The 20,758-nt window shown below is 34.6% G+C and overlaps 2 protein-coding genes across 2 annotated transcripts; one reads left to right on the forward strand and one right to left on the reverse strand.

The window, feature by feature from the left end:
* Nucleotides 1-292: 292 nt before the first annotated feature.
* Nucleotides 293-3,160, reverse strand: LOC106619220 (HIG1 domain family member 1A, mitochondrial). The gene is made up of 3 exons (XM_014237232.3): nucleotides 2,906-3,160; nucleotides 1,117-1,306; nucleotides 293-818 (listed from the first exon to the last, which is right to left on the reverse strand). Exons 1-3 carry the CDS (start codon nucleotides 2,997-2,999, stop codon nucleotides 800-802), a joined length of 303 nt encoding a protein of 100 aa, XP_014092707.1. The 5' UTR covers nucleotides 3,000-3,160; the 3' UTR covers nucleotides 293-799.
* A 276-nt stretch (nucleotides 3,161-3,436) lies between these two features.
* On the forward strand, nucleotides 3,437-5,909 carry Irbp (Inverted repeat-binding protein). The gene is made up of 2 exons (XM_014237233.3): nucleotides 3,437-4,438; nucleotides 4,499-5,909. Exons 1-2 carry the CDS (start codon nucleotides 3,757-3,759, stop codon nucleotides 5,713-5,715), a joined length of 1,899 nt encoding a protein of 632 aa, XP_014092708.2. The 5' UTR covers nucleotides 3,437-3,756; the 3' UTR covers nucleotides 5,716-5,909.
* Nucleotides 5,910-20,758: the final 14,849 nt, after the last annotated feature.

Raw genomic sequence — 20,758 nt, forward strand, 5'->3', positions numbered from 1 at the left:
GAGTAGAACAGATTTTAGAAAAAGATTAAAAACTATTTACTATTTGTTATTTATCGAAAATTCTTAAAATATACGTCTACATATTATATGAAGCCAACAAAAGTGTTAGGGCTGGCTAATGGAAATACCAAGATTTTTTTTCGATATAGGTGTAGAAAATACTGTAGGTGTTTTTACCGTTGTTGTTGCTGTATCGTGGGTATTTAGCTACCCTTAATATGCGACAGTAAGCAATATGTCACATTCTACCCATTAGCATCTACATGCTTATATGACGGTAAAAACTCTTCAGTTATCAATTATTACATCTTTTATTGTTTAATTTTTATTAAATTTAACTTAAATAATCATACATAAAAGTAAGCGTTTGCTTATTTATAATATCGTTTAACGAAAAATTTTTGTTTCTTGTATTTTTTTTTATAAATAGTTTATTTCAGCATTACAAAACTACAATATTAGCTATTTAGCATCTCTGTTCAGTAAACTTTTATATTTATTAGTTTGCATATCACAGGCAATGTAATGCCGTCATTATTCCTAAGTAAAGTGATTTTATCATATCCAACAACATTTTTATTCTTAACCTGTAGTAATTATCATTATCGTAAATATCATTTAGCTAAAAATTATGTATGAAAATATTTAGTATGTATGTTATGTAACTGTTATAGTATGAGAGTCCCAGCTCTCAACCAGGTTTTCAGTTTGGTAAGAATTTGCAGCAAATCCTTGATGCACACATTTTGCTTGCCATTGTGAATACATGTACATATATGTAAAAAGAGTTGTTTTATTTTTATTGAGACTGTTTTGTACTAGAATAAAAAAATGAGAGAAATAAAAACATAAAATTAAAAGAAAATTTAACAAAGGGTAAAAATTTGATGAATATATAAATCTGTTACATATTAACTAAGTTGCGTTAATTGATTGGCAATTTGTCATATTTATGAACATATGCATGTAATCTGACAAAGTGTACATATTGATAAATATTACTTGTGCTCAGCTAAGATAACAAGCAATTGTACACATGTATTTGTTTGTATGTGTATGATTACATTAATCTCTTAATTACAGTTCCTAAATATCATAATCAACAATTGGCATTACTTGTCTTTGGGTGTTTTGTTAAATAAATATTCGTTGGCCATGCTATAGCCGAGACCCAACGTCAGCGCACCGACAACGGTTCCCTGCGCCGCAACACGAAGTTGCATTAAGAAAACACTGGTGCTCATTGTGCCCCGGTTCTTATATTTATAAGCACCAATAATGCCAGCCGCTACGAAACCAGCCAAACCTGCAAATATAAATTCATGGAAAACAATTGTTAATCATAAATAAATGTAATAATATGATTTAATTGATAAACACAACGTTCGCTTGTGTGTGGCAAAAAAAAAACAAGAGAGAAAAAAACAATAACAGCTGTGAAGATAAACAAGTTTTCAAATGCAATAAAGCTTGCGATTTCGTGGAAATTTTCATTGCTGTTTTTCGCATTCTTGTGTAAATTATGATACGTTAATAAAAAAAAATAGAACATAGTACATACGTAAGTCATTTTGCAACTCGCACACTCCACAAGCTATTTGAGGTAGGGAGGAGGGACTCAATTTTGTCTACACGTGCACTTTAAAAACAAATGATTTTTCGAAAAAGTCGCAGCGAGGAAATTACTTTGCATTTTACTTTTATATGCTCACCTCAAATAAAAACCAATTTTAATTTTATAGAGAAAACTACTAAGAGAAAGTAATCGAAATATCCAATTATTTGTGCTCACAAACATTTAATTGATACAAATTAATTTACACACACATAGCTTAATAATTTCATCAGATTGTAGTTTCCGCTTTTTCACTACACTTCAAACTTACACAGCTATAGGTATATTCTATATGTCCTCTATAAAAATAATGATCATGTGGCAAAAAAAAATTGGGAATAATTTTACTTCCGTGGAGATTTTTATTATGAACCTGTTGTACTGTGATCTATTCACATATTATATTAAAAATACAGGAGTTCCCTATGGAGGTGTATATTGAATAATATAGACTTATTAAAAACCCATGTGAATTTCTCATCATTTGAGCACTAGCTGCCTGCGTGCATGCCAACGCAAAAGAAAAGCGAAAAAAACGGACAACTTAGGTAAAATTCGCACAGCAACAATTGCAAATTTTTACAGATTAAATAAAAATGATTTAAATCCACCCAATTATCGTCTTTATAAGTGCATATTGAAAAGCTATGCACTTTTATCGAAAATTGAAATATATTAATACTCATTATTGCGCGAGCAAGAGTATTACATCATCATTATGAATTTCTTCAAAATTAGCAGTCGATTAGTAAAACGTTGACTTTGGTGAGCATATACTTTGGAGGATGACCAATATAGTTTTGAACGTTAGATATCAACACTTATAAAAAATAAAATTATTTAAACGCAAGACCTCGTCTGCAGCTATCGCATTTTGAGAGTCGTTAGTCAGTGCATGTTCAGAGTGGCGCGCAGGAAATAAGAGCACATTATTTTGTTTGAAAGTTTTTACAAATTAAATAGTAAATACATTTAGTATGTATTTCCTAAAATATATAGTAATATACACACGCAATTCATTATATTATTGTTGTGTTGTGTAATATAAAAAGAACGTAAAGACTGCAGGCGTTCTCTGATGCGTGTATGACACAAAGCATGGTCAAGGTCAAGTGCCAGACTAATGCATCCTCTACTTTGGGTTAATTTATATTACAGGTGAAATACAGTACATTTCATTAAAAATGTTACTGTTGTGTAATGTCAATCAGTTTGTGTTTTTCGTCGTCGTGGCAAGTAACTACTATAACTATAATTAATTATGTAAAACCTTCAGGTTCTTCCATTTACCAATAATCATGAATGGCGAATCCTTTATTTTTCTGGACAGTTTTCCACCTTCACTTTCATCGTGCGAATTCTCAAAATACGATTTAGAACTCATTTTCCCTGTTTAGTATTTGTGGCGTTAGAAAAAGCAGAACAGGGTTTTTATTCAGTAAAACTTTTCCCTTTTTGGCACACTTTGCACTTTCAGATGTTTAAAACTTTTCCACTGATTTAAACGATTACTGCTCGTGACGACGGTCGATTAACAATTGGCTAAAAACCAATCGGTGGATATATATATGTATCGAAATCTTTTCTTAGAGATGGAAAATATTTTTTGTTAAAATATTATAATATATTTATATGCTTTCATTATGCATCTGCAAAAGAAAAAGACACTTAACCTAAACCTGAAGATAAATATTAAAATATATATCCAAAATAGGAATCGATTATTTTCAGTCTTGAAAATCGACTTGATTAGTTTATAATGTTGCCATTCAACTTTTATTTCAAAAAATGGCATGAAGTCTTATTTGTTCAAAATTATAAGAAAACTACTTTTTTAATCAAATAAAGTTTTAAATAGTTATGGATTTCTGCGTTAAAAACAATGCGGCATATAATTTTCAATTTAATACCGTACTCATTTAGGCCATGGAAGAACATTCGTAGCAATCGCGTTTTTCGATGAATTATCATGTGTTAAAATTTGTTGATGATATCGAATTGCTATCAAAAGAACCGGCTGTGCGAATTTGTTACATTCACAAATTGCGAAACTGCTTTGTTTAAAATTATTTCACAACAGTCACAACCATCGTAAAGGTCATCAAAACAACATTTACAAGTGAACAACTTCTGGCATATTAATGGCGAGTTACACCTCAAATGTAAATTGGAATCCGAATTTCGATGTTTTAATTAGCGACAGCGAGGATGACGATGATGAAAGAAAACCAAATTATAAAGGGCGCGAAGCGTTGGTATTCGTTGTGGACGCTAATCTTTACGCCGAGTATGAGAGATTTGCTGAGGCACTGGATATTGTGCGCAAAGCGTTAATATCTGGATTGCTTGTAAATAGTAAAGATTTAATTGGTATTGTATTTGCAAATACAGAAATGAATCCGGATCCCTACGAAGCTAGTAGTTTAGATAATATTGTTTTGCCACAAAATTGCGCGGTTTTCTTACCGCTCCGTGATTTATCGAAATCAATAGTAGAACATTACTTGCGCTTTATGGAAACTGCTGAGCACGAATTTGGTGCCAACTATGGTATCGTAGGAAATGGCGGGCATGCCGATTTTGCTGTTATGCTACGTTTGTGTATAAATCTATTTGAAAATGCCGGCTATAATTTGGTTTCTTCTACATTGGTTTATCTTACTGACAGAGCGACGCCCCATCCACTCAACTCAAATTTATATCAAAGAGCCTTACAAAAAGCTAAAGATCTAGAAGGCAAGGAAATCGAGTTTCAAGTGATACCTATGGTTGATGAATTTGATTATGAGCCATTTTATAAAGAATTTATAACGCTGGTTGAAGGTTTGTAAGACATTAATTTTTAAGTTTTAAGTTGCATTTCATAAGCACAATTTATTACAGATGGAAATATTGCTGATTTTGAAGCGAAAAATCCGGAAGAATTGCGTACACTATTATCTGATCGCAAGTTGCGACAAAACGTATTGAGGCGATCGTTGGGTCATTTCAAGTTATCACTGGGTCCAGATTTGGCGTTATCAGCCCTCTACTATAAATATTTTAAAGCTCGTTTCATGCCACGAAAAGTGCGGTTACTTCGGAAAGACAATTCAATTGTACACCAAAAGCGTGTTATTATGGTGCGTAAACAGTCTGAAGAAACAATGGAAGTTGTTGAAGAGCACCAAGTTAAACAAAGTGGTGGTTGGTACGAGATTAATTTGGGCGACATGTGTATACGCATTACACCCGAGCAAATAAATCGTGTTCGAAACTTGCATGCGCCGGGCATGATGTTACTTGGCTTTAAACCGATTTCTGAATTGCCAGAAAATTGGTATTATAAACCACAAAACTTTATGTATCCCGATGAGAAAGGTGTTAGCGGATCGAAATGTCTATTTCGAGCACTTTGGGAACGATGTTTGGAGCGAAATAAAATGGCTATTTGCTTATTTATGCGTAAGCGCAAATCAATTCCACGTTACGTTGCCTTAATACCCGTGGAAGGTACTGCTGCAGAGGATGATACATCCAAACCCTTATTATCAGGTGATGGTTTCAAAATAATATATCTGCCTTTTGCCAAACACATACGCAATATAGATTTTGCCAATTGGAATAGCATGCAAAATGAGTCACCCGAAGAAGGTGTGAAAGTTTTTGAAAAGGTTGTCAGTAAATTGCGTACAACATTTCAGTCTAATTTTCTTGTTGATCCAACTGTCGAAGCATTGCAATCTAATATACTTGCTTTGGCTTTAAATATAAAAACCGACAATTCGGGTCTGAGTGGAATGCCGGATGCCAAGCGACAGGATGAACGCATTGCAAAAATCTTACCACGCTTAAATGAAATATTCGGCGATGATGTAGAGGTAGCGAAAAAACGTGCAGCAACTGATGCATCAGATGCAAATGCATCTAAAGTACCTAAAGTCGATGCGGATAGTTTGAAGCAACTGAACTATGTGCAGCAGTTGGCTAGCAATGATACGTTGGGTAGTTGTACTGTTGCACAGTTGCGTGATATTTTGAAAACACATTTTGATGTGCAAGTGCCTACAAAAATGAACAAACAGGATTTGATTGTTCGAGTAAAGGAACTAATAGTTTGATGCTTGTTGATTTGTTGTTCTTCTTTGCTTTTGTTTTATTCGTTTTCGGTAATATTTTTCGAAAATTTTAGAATTAAAATACATAAACTCATATAAGACGGTCAAGATTTTTTAAGGACATTTTTCATTATAATATTACATATGTACATACTAATGTTAATGTATTAAAAATAAAAATAATTTATTCAACTTTATTTCCAAATCAGCTTCAATTCCTCAAGCCGTCTAAAAAATACGCAATGGGTGTTTTGCTTGTTTACAGTGGTGCTCCAAATTCTTTAACCCGTCTGAAAAATACGATTTCTAGAGCTTTGCAAAAAAGGTTTCGTTTCCAAATCATGTTGTCATGGGTCGATCTTTACAATTCAGGTCGAATTAAATAATTCTGCAGAGTAAAGCTTTGTGAGCGTTTTGACTCAAGAAACGGTGGCCATCATCTTTCCGGTGAATAGAACATTCTTCGCCTTCTTTATAGCAGGTTCACTGGGTGAAGTCCACTGTTCTGACTTTTAAGCACCGTAAAACACTATTGTAAAGTTGCCTCACTTTATGCCCGTCAGGAGTGAAATAACCCGACATCCAACGTACCGACAGTTTTTTTATGTGCAATATTTAGTCAGAATATAATATTTCTGTGTCGGCTTCACAGAATTTAATGACAGTACCTTTAACGCACTACCCATTCCTACGCACGTCGTCGTTGGCGAGCGTCAATTCCGCAAGGTGATCGCTGCTGCTACCGCTCGGTTCATACCGCCTGGAAGAATCGCGGAACTCCGAAAAATTTCCCAGCCAAAGCAGCTGTATTAGCAAACGAGCGCGACACCTTACGCCATGCCGATCCCTGTGATCCCCGAATAAGGGATCTCAATTTGGAGATTCGGCAATTGGTAAACCAACATAAGCGGACAAAATGGGTGGAGCACCTGAAGTCCTGTAATTTTTCCACCGGTGTGAGTAAGCTTTGGAATACTGTCAAGGCCTTGTCTAATCCGAGGAGATATGACGACCGGGTTGAAATTCAATTCGATGGCCTTGCCTCCACGGACCCGAAGAAGTGCGCGAGCTATTTTAGCCGGCAGTTTACACTGAGCAAAATGCCAAAAAACTGCGCACCACTTACTTTCACCGATGGGGAGATTCAGAGTGTCATCAAAAAGGCGAAATCGTCTAAATCCATTGTTCCTGACGGAATAAGCATGCTGATGCCAAAACACCTAGGCCCAACGGGAGTAAACTATCTCACCAAGGTCCTCAACCTGTCGATATCCACTCTTCAAATATCCGATGTGTGGAAAGTCGGAAGAGTGGTCCCACTACTGAAACCTAGGAAACCCGCCAACAAAGGGGAGTCTTATCGCCCGATAACTCTCCTTTCTCCAGTAGTGAAGACACTTGAGGCCCTGTTACTCCCGTTATTCACTCACCACTTGAGTCTAGCAGACCATCAGCATGGCTTCCGAAAAGTGCACAGCACTTAGCGTAATTAACGCCCAGATAGTTCATGGCCTGAACCAGAAGCCACCCTGCGAGGTGACGATTCTCGTAGCGTTGAACTTTTCAAAAGCTTTTGACACAGTCAATCACACAACGCTACTTGAGGACCTAGAACAATCAACGCTCCCTCCAGGGCTGAAGCGGTGGACCATGAACTACCTGAGCGGTCGGCATTCATCCGTACTGTTTCGAGGTCAAAACTCCAAACTTAGAAAAATTAAACAGGGGGTTCCGCAGGGCGGTGTCCTCTCCCCACTACTGTTTAATTTCTATATTTCGAAACTCCCCCAGCCACCAGCGGGAATTTCAGTGACCTCGTACGCTGATGACTGCACGATATTGACGTCGGGCAATGGAATCGATGGCATGTGCTTAAAAGTAGACAGCTACCTCTCCGATATTTCTCGCTTCTTCTCTGCAAGGAGCCTAACATTCTCCCCCATTAAATCCACAGCAACCATCTCAAAATCCTCAAGTCGCTTGCCGGCAGCTCTTGGGGAAAAGACAAAGAAACGTTGCTGGCAACATACAAGGCAATTGGCTGGCCGGTCTTAAACTATGCATCACCAATTTGGTCGCCTGGATGTAGAACGCAGACGAGGAAGCTTCAGACTTGTCAAAACACTGCACTCCGGACTATCACGGGGTGCCTCTTGATGTCCCCTGTTGAACACCTACATAGTGAGGCCCTTATGCTTCGGGTTAAGGAACATAATGAGCTCCTCTCCAAGCAGTTTCTGCTGGGGTGTTTTCGCAGAAATCATCCCTGCAGTCGCCTGTTTGAAGCGGAACCGCCTCCTAGGAACATCAAGAGGTCATTCCTTGATTACGTCGACATCAGACAGTACGCCGACCGGACTTTGGACGCAACGAACTTCAGACAGGCACTGTCCGCCATTCACAGTGGAGCCATGAACACCTTCACAGACTCCCTCTCAGTGAATGGCGTAATACGAGTCAAACCACCACCCATAGCAGACGTAGAGCTCGAGTTGCCTCGCGAAACCAGAGTGACCCTCGCGCAACTTCGTTCTGGATACTGTAGCAGGTTAAAATCCTACTTATCCAGAATAGACCCCGACATACCAAACACATGTCCTGCGTGCAATGAGTCTCCGCATGACACTAACCACCTCTTTGCATGCCCAACAAACCCCACTCATCTAACACCCTTCTCACTATGGTCCGACCCCGTCGAAACAGCTCGTTTTCTGGGCCTCCCGTTAGATGACATCGACGACAACGAACATTGAACGTTAGATACTGAAAATTTGAGGAAACGCAATTTAACGGACCAACAACAACAACTGATAAAACGGTGGATTTGACAACATTTACTTGTTTGTCCATACTGCATTTTAACCAATTGCCCATCAGTGAGCAGCGAAAGTGCTCTCTCTTTAAAGAAAGACATTTGCAACAGATAAAAACATTGATAGATTTACAGCCATAAATAGACATATACTCATGTAAAAGGGTTTTCAATAAGGCTCGTTGCTAATATGGTTTAAACAAGTCCATGACTGAGTATCGATAAAATTATATTTTGCTTTTAAAAGCCAGAGCTATTACTCGTAGAGACAGAAGAAAATCAGTTCTCTCAACCTCTACTAGTAACCGTTGACGATGACGGCTGCATATAATTAGGTCCATACCTGAGGTGTACCTGATGAGGGTTGCTATTCCCAAGAAATTGTGACTAGTTAAATCTTTCCTCAAAGACCAGTCCTTATGAAACTTGGCGAATTACTAGCCTCAGTTTCTCCGACAAACTTTCATTTCTCACAGTATTTTCACTGAAACTGAGCGACTTAACCGACCTCGACAAAGCCATATGACCTTCAGTGAGTTCCTCCCATTGAGACCCCCTATAAACTTGTACTTACTAATGATGGTCATTACAAATGAAACGCGGCACCTGCCACGAGTGCAGCACTTGAAAAGGTGAAAGGCAGCACTATTGCATTTTATGAGTGTGGGCTCTTTTCACTTTTTGAGCACTTACATGAACATAATCCAAAGTGCGTTGCATCGAGCGTGCAGAGTGCACTGTAACATTGACCACACTCTGCGGACGTACTTTGAGTCAAACATGAGCCGAAATAAGAGGTTTAAAAATAAAATGCTATAAGTATATAGGATAAAAAATGGGGTTATGCGAAGCAGAGGTCGACCAAACATTGAGTGCATTATTGCGTGGCGGCACGTAAATGGGATGTCGCGAAGGATGATGTACGCGTATAATATGTATGTCGTGAATCTACCGACATATTGTACATATGGTACATATTATATATATGTTCATATGTATATTTGTATTGTATATTAGAGTGGGTGAATTTTTTTCGATAAAATCGCATCTGCGGAAAATGTTTTACGGTTCATTCTGAATAACTTTGCTTAAGAAACTATGGGTCTAAAATCGATTTCGAGCCAGCTATTTTTCAGTCAAAGTTTAGCTTTGAGGGATTATAAAAAATTGTTCGTCAGGTTTTGAGATATTCGAATGAAATATAATACACAGATGTATTTTAATATTGCATTGATCATTTGTTGGAATCGGCCAGGTCGAACAACTATAGAATACCATATATCTCCCCTACAACCTATTATTGAGATTTTTTTTATATTATTTTCCGGTGTACTGCTTTCAAATAATAAGCTACGAGCACAAACATATTTTCGAGGAATGGTCATCTAATATATACTTAACAATGGTACAAACAAAAACTGGACGCTTATAGCATATATCTCCCTTATAACCGATTGCTCAGATTTAAATACAAATTAAATCAGAAAGCAGTGCTTTTTTATTTAATTTTAAGTATTGTACTTAAAATGCACCTGTGTATTAAATTTGATTCCGATATCTCAAAAACAGACGAACAAATATTTATAATAGAATATTTTCCGCAAATGCGATTTTTTCGTTTTTACGGCCTCCTGTTAAACGTCCCGTTCTAATGTATACAGCCAGTGAAAAAGCTACCGCAGTTCAATATTAATGATCTTTTCGTAATACTTGCCGTTGTCACATGAGTGTTATCGTAACACATATGTATGTATGTAACACTCTGAAAATTAATCACTCAAGACTTACTCCTTGTAGAGTTAAACTTGATGTTTTTCAGCATTTTGACCAAGAAGCTTAAAGAATTTTAAAACATAAGAAATTTAATCTAAGATTATAAGAAATCATAAACGTTAAGATTAAAAAATCTTCGTCTTTTCTTTTCCTCTTTAGTGAAATAGATTAGGCCTATTCAACTCTTATTTATACTTTTTATTGGGTTCACAATTTAGAATCCGAAACATACATATATTTTGTACATACAAGGTTTATTAAAAAGTATCGCGAATTTTGAATTTTCGCGGGCTCCATGTCGATTTTCGATTGTTTCCTTGCGTTATGTTGGCACACAAAATTTCATATAAATTCCTTGATCCATTTTTTGGAATAAGTAAAAATCGAAGAAGAACCCAAACGCGTCCAAGCAAAACAGCGGTTAAGAATTAACTAGACATTTAAAATGGCATAAATAAAAAAATTCAAAATTCACGATACTTTTTGAACAAAGCTCGTATATTTTTAAATTGAATAAAAAAGAAGAAGAAGTTTTGGCCTAAGCGTTTCGTTGCGAGAGCGGTTAGAATAGATCTTATTCTGTTGACGGTTTTAGCGGAATGTTAAACGCCAAGCGACAGGATGAGCGGATTGCAAAGATTTTACCTCACAAAAAGTAATTCTATTTTCGGAGAAATAGCTCTCAAACTCCCAGACAGATTTAAGCCAAAACTCCTTTTTCCATATCCACGAATTTAATAGGCTGAAGAATTTCTTCTATCAAGTAAATGTACAACGTGTTTTTCGGTTGACATCCTTCTCCATCTAACGTACTTGTATATATTTAATTTAATGCTTTCGGCTAACTTTATTTCGAGCATTTAGAGCAATCAAAAGATATCTCAAGGTTACAAAAATACGTGATTTATCTACTTCATATGAAAATTATTATTTTTTTAACCCAAAAAAAAAACTCACGGTGAAACTTACAAATGATGAAGAATCTAAATTTTTCCGAACGCCAACGAGAAGCCTATTTGCCCCTGAAAAGTATATTCCAATACTCATAAATACTATTCTACCATATACAAATGTAGATACTCATATTGATAAGCCAAGTAAACAAAATAAATTTATTCTGAAACCTAAAACAAAACCGGTAAGGGAGAGCTGAGTTCGGGTGTAACCGAACATTTTATATTCTTGTAGTTTGGGTTCTTCAAAGAAGGAGAATATTTCCAAGAAAATATCAGAAAGAGAATCGAAAATCAGTATCTCAGGGAGAAGGGCTTAAACCAAAGTCTGGACGGATTCCATTCAATTTCAACGCTAAACCACATTATTTTTAAGGAAAATTATCCAATTAATTTCATTATTTCATTACAACATTGAGGCTAACGTGTTACGTGGTTTCCTCCAAAGGTGTTCGTTGCCACGCACTTAAAATTAAATCTGACGCGTTTAACATATATATTTAATGATTTATCGCACTTTTAGTAGTTTTTGAACAGAACCAAAAAAGTTTAAAGACGCCGAACTGCAAGCAATATTGGATGAAGATAATACTATCAAAAGCCAAAAGTCAAAAGCCAATGGCAGACATGTTAAATGTTGCACAACAAACAATTTCAGAGCGTTTGAAAGCTATGAGAAAGATAAAAAAATTTGGAAAATGGATGCCACATGAATTGAATGAAAGACAAATGGAAAACCGAAAAACACTTGTGAAATTTTGCCTCAAAGACACGAAATAAAACCAGTTTTACATCGAATTGTCACTGGCGATTAAAAATAGATTTATTTTAAAAATCCTAAACGGAAAAAACATGAGTTAATGCGGGACAATCATCAACATCGACTGCCAAAACAGATCGATTCGGTAAGAAGGCAATGCTCTGTGTTTGGTGGGACCAGAAGGGTCTGATTGGTTTGCTTCAAAAGACAAACATATCTATTGGCCTGGTATCTACAAATTGGCAGAAAGACGGTCAAAATGTGTAAAAAGCTTTGAATACACTTTTTCTACTTTCCCATTGAGAATTAGTATTTCTTTTTCACAAAAAAAATGTCATACCGGTACACCTGGTATTTACATACATTAATATAGCTCTATATCTATCTCAATTAGTTTTAGGTGATACACACAATCGTTAAGTGAACAAACCAATAATACACTGTAGCAACATGTTGCGAGCGTATAATAACAAAAACTACATAGCTTATGAAGCCTAAAACAAAAATAACAACAACTACATAGCTTAGCTAAACAAATTAAAGCGGCTGCCACAGGTGAGTCACAGTGCCTGCAAAGCAGAGATATGTGGCAAATTGTGAAATTTATATTTATTAAAATATTTTCTATGTAGCTCTAAGCGGTACACATCACACACACACAGATGTGTTCATACCCAACATGTAAACATTGAAGGCAGTCTTCTAAAGCTGGCTGACAACTCATGGATGCAAGATTTTGTTGCATATTTGCGAGGGTAAAGTTGAAAAGAAGCCGTAGGTAGCAGCATGAACACTAGCAGGTGTTATTTAACTAAATGGAAAACTGTATGAACGTAAATATATGTGTATGCAAGAAAAATGACAGGAGAGTGCCGTAGGAGCGCAGAGACTGTATGAAATAAAGGACTTAAGGCACTGATGTCAAAAAAATAACAAAAAATCTAAAACAAAAATTGCAAATATTCTTTGTTATTTTTAGATTTTCGCTTGTTAGCATAAAATTTTGTTTTACCAAAAAGTGAAAGGAAATAGCTGTTGAACTGTTTGTTGTTGCTGTAGTCGCCTTGTCCTGCAAAAATATGCATTTTATTTTTAGTCATATATGTATGTATGTATGAATGTATAGTATGGGCACTGCTCTCCACTTACTCATATGCATTTATGTTAGGTACATACAAGTAATACACTCGAGTGCCCCTCAACTGACACTAAATATACTGAACCAGAAACTCTGCATTTCCAACTTCATTCTGTTCATACACAGCTTGCTTGGCGGCCTCTTACCTCCACAATTGCTACATACATACATATGTACATACTTATATGTATGTACAATTGTTGCCTCGCTATGGTAACTATGAAGAAACACTTTAAAATTTGCATTGCAAGTGGTGCGTGTAATAGGTGCGCAAGTGTTTCTGTTTCACAACAGTGATAACTGTATTTTCATACATATGCACATACCATATACATATATATATATATATATACCATATACAACTATATATATATATATAAAGTAAATATGTAAGTGTCTGCAAAAGCGATACAGGACATACAAATAGTGCATCTGGGATTTGAGTACAGTGACCGAATAAATTTCCTTCGCTCCAAGGCCGTTTGTTGTCTACTGAGTAGAGTAACGTTTCAACGTGATGTGAAAATCGGCAGATTACTATCTGCTTCAGCTTTTGACTCATCATCCTTTTAAATATTTGAAATTTTGTTTTTACTTACACTTCGTGGCTCGAAAAGAGAACTTTCAGAAAATTACTACAAACCTTACTTGAAACCCCAATAAAGTGTTATAGCAAGGCGATTCACTGTAGTAGGCACAATACGAGTTTTAATGCGGCGTTTTATGGTGTTAGAGTAGATTTAGTCAATTTGTTTCGTTAAAAGTCACATACAGACTTTTTGATACCTCAATGTCATTGGATATGACATTGTAAGGGATATCAACATTTGGCTGCGAATTTAAGTAGCGCCTCAGAACTCAAATTTGTGGCTATTTTTTATTACATAAAAAATTCCTAAATATTTTAGTCTAGTAAACGATTATTTCGCTTCGTGTATTCTCATTGCAAGCATTTGCCGTAAGGGAATCAAGATTTTGTATGGAAAACTTTTTTATTTAACGAGATATCATCACAAGATTTGGCATACATTATAATCTAAAACAACGTATAGCCTATGAAAAAATTGTTCAGATCGGATTACTGTAGCATATAGCTGCCATACAAACTGACGAATCAAGTTCTTGTATAAAAACTTGTTTATTTATAAAGGATATTATACAATAGCTTCAGTGCAGCCGAAGTTAACGTTTTATTTGTTTCTATGTGAATTACAACAAAAATGTAGTGTGGTCGAAGGTTTTTACTGTTTTTAAGACACGAATATTGTGATATCTATATTTATTTAATTCAAAAATTAACTCTAGGGAACGCATAAAGTTAAAGCCGAGCTCAAGTTCCATCAAGCTTAGGGCGTACTTTCTTCTTTCTTCTATATACATAATTTATACATATGTATATCACTTGAAATTTTCTAATAATTTAACAATCAAAATAAAAGTTATATGGCTATATGTATGTGAATATTTCTTGATGGTGCGCTTTAATTATTACCCATTTAATTGCTAGGCACATATTGAGCTTCATGATTAGAACTCGCTCTGGGCATCCATATGTACAACATGTCCATACTACAAAATTATATTATATGAATTAATTCGCGTTATTAACAGTTCACCACTTAAAATCAGCAACTGGAATGATATACATACATACATACATACATACATACATACATAATGTGCTTAATGTATGAGTGTATGAACTTAAGTTGACAATCCACTTAACGGTCATGTACTGGAAACATACCAAGGTACATACATACATATATGGTATACACACCAAGCAATTAGATAGCCACAATTTCTGCACACCACTGAAGGCCATGGCCATATGGTATTGAAATAGGTGAGTATGTGTGTATTTACAAGCGGCTGTATGTCGTCATGAATAATTAAATCTTACATAGTGGGATAAGGATTTGAGCAAGTGTTGACCAAATGATCTTATTAGTATGAAAATTTCACAAGGCTGTTGCTCTTATAAATACTTAATTGCTGCTGAGTGTTAATGAAGGCATCAAGTTTTCAGGTGTTGGTATATACATATGTATGTATGTGTATGTAACACACACACAAAACATTAGCTATAAATTATTATGAAAGTCTATAAAGTGACGGCATATATGCTTTATTGTCTACATTTTGGTCGAAAGAAACCCGTTTCATTCCCATTTTGTTTGCAGCAGCATAACGTTGTAATTAGGGATTTATAAATGAGCTTCGGTTTTAGTGGTTCTTTCCAGAGAATCCTTACAAACATATGTAATTAAGATGGCTGTGATACTCCAAACAAAATTGCAAGAATATTAGAGAAATGAGTTTGGTAGGAAACTATAAAATAAAGTATAATATATTTCGTGAGTCTACATGTCTTTGTACTGATTTTCAAAATTATACTACTCTTTCATATTTGGTAAAAAGTATAGCTACAACAAGTAACAAAATTTAAAAACTTAAGTTAATTTTTTTTTTATATAATTAAGATTCATTCTTATATATTATAGTGATTTTCTAGAACTTTGACTTTAAAAAAGTTCTGATCAAACTTTTACTTAGTCTCAATTTTTATTTTGCTCGATAAAGCAAAGATTTTTGTATGATTTCATAAAATCTGATTTTAAGGTGACTTTTAATCAAGCAATATATATATATATATATATATATATATCATATCTTCGCTTACTTGAAATTAATCTTCATCTTCTTAATTTCAAAATCTGCTCGTATGAAGAGTAGGATTTCGACTTTTTATTCACTCTGCCTCAAAGAAGGCAAAAATTGCAGGCGCAGATGTTTTGCCAGTATTTGTTTATGTATTTTGATAGTCTTTGAATTGAAAAATAACTTTTCATCGAGGACTACACATTGCTTCGGTTTTGGTGAGGCTTTTTAAAGGATCTTCGGACGTTTGGAATGGTGCGGTTAACAATTCCTGATTGCGTAATATTTTTTACATTTCTTGATCTCATATTGCACTAGCAAATAATAATTGCTTTCTACTTCATCATCTCTTTCCAACCTATTTAGAGCGGTTAATGCTTTTACTTTGTCTAATGTTATTTCGTTTCGTCTGCTTCCGTCTTCGTTCACTTCACTTCGTTCGGCACCAGTAATGATGCTTGATTATATGAATATATTCTTTAATTTCTCAACAAGAGAAAAAAGCTGGCCAAAACTCTAATTAATAAAATAACGGTACAGAAACTAGTATATACATGTTTTTTGATGCGCTGACTTCGAAAAACATAGTTTTAAGATGATTGAACGAGCTCTTTAAGGTCATTTTAAGGTAAAACATTAAAAAAATTTGAATTTCGAACTAAAAATTAGTATACCTATGTTTTTTAATGCGCTGAATTTGAAAAACATGGTTTCAAGATAATTCAACAATTTTCTAAAGTTCTTCTGAGGTTAAACGACTGAAAAATTAAGATTCAACACTGAAAATTTGTGTACTTAAGACTTTGATAGCCACAGTAAAGAAACATATATATAGGCTACCTTTATACTTAAATTCAAAATTTGCCTTCGCCCAATTAGTTTAAATTTTATAAATTTAGTTACGCGCTTTACCACGAGAAGGTATGGGGTGGGACTTTTAAACGCATTTAATTTTTTTTCTATTTTTTTTATTTTTTATTTTTAGTTTTTTGTTTTTACTTTTTATATTTTATATTTTTTTTGGTATTTTTAAAATATTTTTATTGTTTTTTTTAATTTTTGTTTTGATTTTTTTAATTTTCTAAATTTTAAAAAATTTTTAAATTTTAATAAACTTTGTTTTATTCCTCATCTGAGGTTTCATCGTTTTCCGATTCTTCGTTTTGTGTGATAGTTTGTGGAATATCAGGCATTTTCAAAAGAGCAATGACATCAGCTGAAAATGATTTAGATTTTTTTCTTGGAGTTTTTTGTAAGCTCGAAATTAAAGGATCTGATGAGACAAGAAAAATATTTAATAAATCTTGGTTTGTATGAGTTCGTGAAAACTTCCTTGTGTGACTTAGCCTGTACATTTTATAATTTTTGTTACCTGACTCCTGTGCTTCTTCTGATAACTGCCCTTCAACTGGATGGTTGAAAAATTACGAAGTCGCAAGTTGTCGCAAGATTTTTTGATTTGAGGTCACACTCTTAAGTGCCCTTAAGAAGTTCCTGACCGTGGTACTGCGCGGAAATGCACGGAACACTTGTTGTAGAAAAGGAAAAATGCCGTTTATTGTTCCCATTTAATTTACATGTAAATTAATAAAATTACGAAATAAATAATATCACATTACTAAGAAACTAAACAAGATACATTAAAATGCTTTTACATGCTTAAAGTCAATGCATCAAAGATTAGAAAATAACTTGTTTAAACCATTTTTGTTCACTTTTATTTTTTTGAGTTTTGGCCAACTTTTTTGAAAATCTGGCCCACTGTGCATAGTGCCAAATAGAAGATGTAATTAAAGAGCTGCTCAAGTTTATAGATGGAAATAGTCGATATTTCGTAAACATTAAGTAACATTAAAAAAAAATTTTTTTTCTTATTTCAAAAGGCTGCACCTTTTACAATGACGTACTGAAATTTTACATCGCCATATTAAGTAGTTTCTGACTTACAGCCTCCTAAGGGTAGCCGCTCAGTTTTATCAGCTCCATCATTTTTCTACTGTTTTTTTCAAAACTATATTTTCCAAATTTGTTGTAAAGTGATTACTAGGAAATGATCTACAGATTTCATTTTGCCCGACTGTTTTTTGTGGGGCTACTTGACTAGCAAAGTGACTGAATAAAATATAAAGCTCATATTTTTCAAATTTATTCAAAGTTGTTTGTATGATGATTAGTAAAAATATATTATCTTCACTTTTAACTATTTTTTCATTATACAATACATTTTAAATAATTTTATTCGGCACACTTTCGTTTATATTCCACATCATATTGAATATTTTGCTTCTTTTTATACCCTGAACAGTTTGCCATAAAGTTTGTAACACCATCGGAGACCCTATAAAATAAATTATGTATATTTATAAATGGTCAGCATTACGAGCATAGTCGATTTAGCCATGTGCGTAGGTCTGTCTGTCCGTCTATCTGTCCGTCTGTCTATTTGTATATATGCGAACTAGTCCCTCAGTTTTTGAGATATCGATTTGAAATTTTGCACACGTCCTATTCACCCAAAGAAACTGCTCAATTGTCGGAACCGCCGATATCGGATCACTATAGCATATAGCTGCCATACAAATTGACGGATCAAAAATAGTTCTTCTATGTAAACTATCTTTTGTGAAGAATATTCTAGCTTCGATGCAACCGAAGTTAAAATTTTTTCGTGTTAATTATACATTTTAAATAATTTTATTAGGCACACTTTTGTTTATATTCCACTACATCTGGACTATTGTGCTTACATATTTTTTAAAACTTCCTCCTAACAGATGGTGGAAATAAAATCAAATTTCGCTTGGATAATTTCCAACAACGAGCAGATAACAAAATTTAACTATCGTTACAATTTGCAAGCTGTCATAAACATCCATTCTGTACGTACGTACATACCATACAACTACATACTCTAACATATATATATGTATAAGTACATTAGGTAGGGTAAAAAAAAAAAACGAACGATGTTTTTCGCTTGTTACTGCGAAATTGGTTGGTAAAAACCTTTAAGAAAGGCTCTCCAAGAATTAATTGTTTTAATTTTTAATTGTAACGTTGTTCGCATAGAAAGATTCACGCTTCCAACTACTTGAAAACATATTTCGTCTTATGGATTTTGTAGGGAATTGAATGCTCTACAAAAATTGGTATTTATAAATTTTCGATTATGGTAGTTAAGCGTTTACGAGATATTAATCGTCAAACATCAATGTCTATCAAAAAAAAAAAAAACAAAGAAAACCAAAAAAAAAGAGAAAAAAGAGACCATTTTTGGTAGAAATTTTCTACAAAACTATAAACTCTGCAATTTAAAATGATGTTTTTTCATTGAGTTATACAATTCAAAAGAAAAGAACAAATTTAACTTACAATAGTCAAACTTCAACCGTTAATATCTTTTAAACGGTTAGGTTTACGAAAAACATCATCATCAGATCATTTTGTAGAGCATTTTATTTCCTTTCAAGTAAGATATGAATCTTTCTATCCGATCATAGAAAAAAAATATATTATTTAACGCAAAAGCAGAGAACCTCCCCGTTACAATTAGAGCTGATACTTGGAGAGCCTTTCTTACAGGTGTCTACCAACCAATTTTTCGGAGTACCAAGCAAAGCATAATTTTGTTTTTGACCCACCCTAATATACATACATATGCTAGATACTTAAATATAGTTGTATAGGCAAAGTAACAAGCAAAGGTACACCGTCACCGCTCACACAACAATTTCATAATGTGCGTGCTTGGCGTGCATGTGTGCATTTGTGGCATGACGCTTCCGCTTCCTTCCGCAGCCACACCAGTTTCCTTTAGCCGCTCCCACTTCAACCTGCATACACATACATATGTACACGTACTAATGGCGGAAACTGTTGGATTTGCATTCACCACAGAGGCAAACATATGGCTGAGCTTGAGCGCAGCTGGATGCCAGTTTGACAACAAATGCATACCGCCTTTGCGGCGCAAACAGTTTCAATGTGGACGCGTATGTGCAGGTGTATGTGTGGGTATTTGCGTGGTTGTTGTACTGCGGTTTGTTCGAGTAATCAGCAATTGCTTGGAGTGCCGTCAATAGTTGACACAATAACAATGCGGTAATGAATGTTCAAAAGATGAAAAAAGTATATATATTATCAGTCAGACTTTATAGTCTGCGACAAAAACAAAAACCTGTAGTAATATTTACCGTTTATTCACTTATTAGCACTTAGATATCCTCTTATTTTAGGTTAGTTGTGGCATTATCGCCAGGTCCTTCAAAACATAGTTTAGAGCGTATATGTCTCGGCTTGAACGCAATCCAAACTGTATATACACCAATGGAATTTCAAGGAATATTTCGCTACAGTTAGCAACCGTTTTAAAATATCTGACACTATTTCAAGAAAATTAAATAAAAAATGTTTACTTTTTTTTGACGCGCAGTGTATATATGTATATTTAGCATTGCCATTTTGGTTCCTGTGATTTTTTATGATCTCGTTTGACTCTCACCAAGCTTTGTGAGAAGATTCGGTTTATCTCAAGATTTATGCGCCACTTCCACTGGTCTGAAATGTGTCAACCTGCTTCACATGACGTCCAATTAATCAAGTTGTTATTTTTTTGCCGTTACACATTTCACCAGCTATTTTACCAATATGGTACAATTTACTTATTCGTTGATTGTGGTAATTTGAAAGAAAAAGACGCCCATTATGACAGAGAAAATGACAACATAAGTCAATTGCATTTTGATAGGGTGCTTCAAGAGACACGGAATTTCTTTATAAAAGCTTTCCATTAATTTCCTTGAAAGTGCTGATTTACTCACTTTCTTCTCATTCAGTGTGATGCAGTGTGATGCATGTTATTTAATCTTGTTTCGATATTTCAAAAACTAAAGCTATAGACAGACAGACGGCTAGATAGACGAAAATGGCTAAATTGACTCATCTCGTTA

The sequence above is a fragment of the Bactrocera oleae genome, chromosome 2 (genome assembly GCF_042242935.1).
Source record: "Bactrocera oleae isolate idBacOlea1 chromosome 2, idBacOlea1, whole genome shotgun sequence".
Classification (NCBI taxonomy): Eukaryota; Metazoa; Arthropoda; class Insecta; order Diptera; family Tephritidae; genus Bactrocera; species Bactrocera oleae.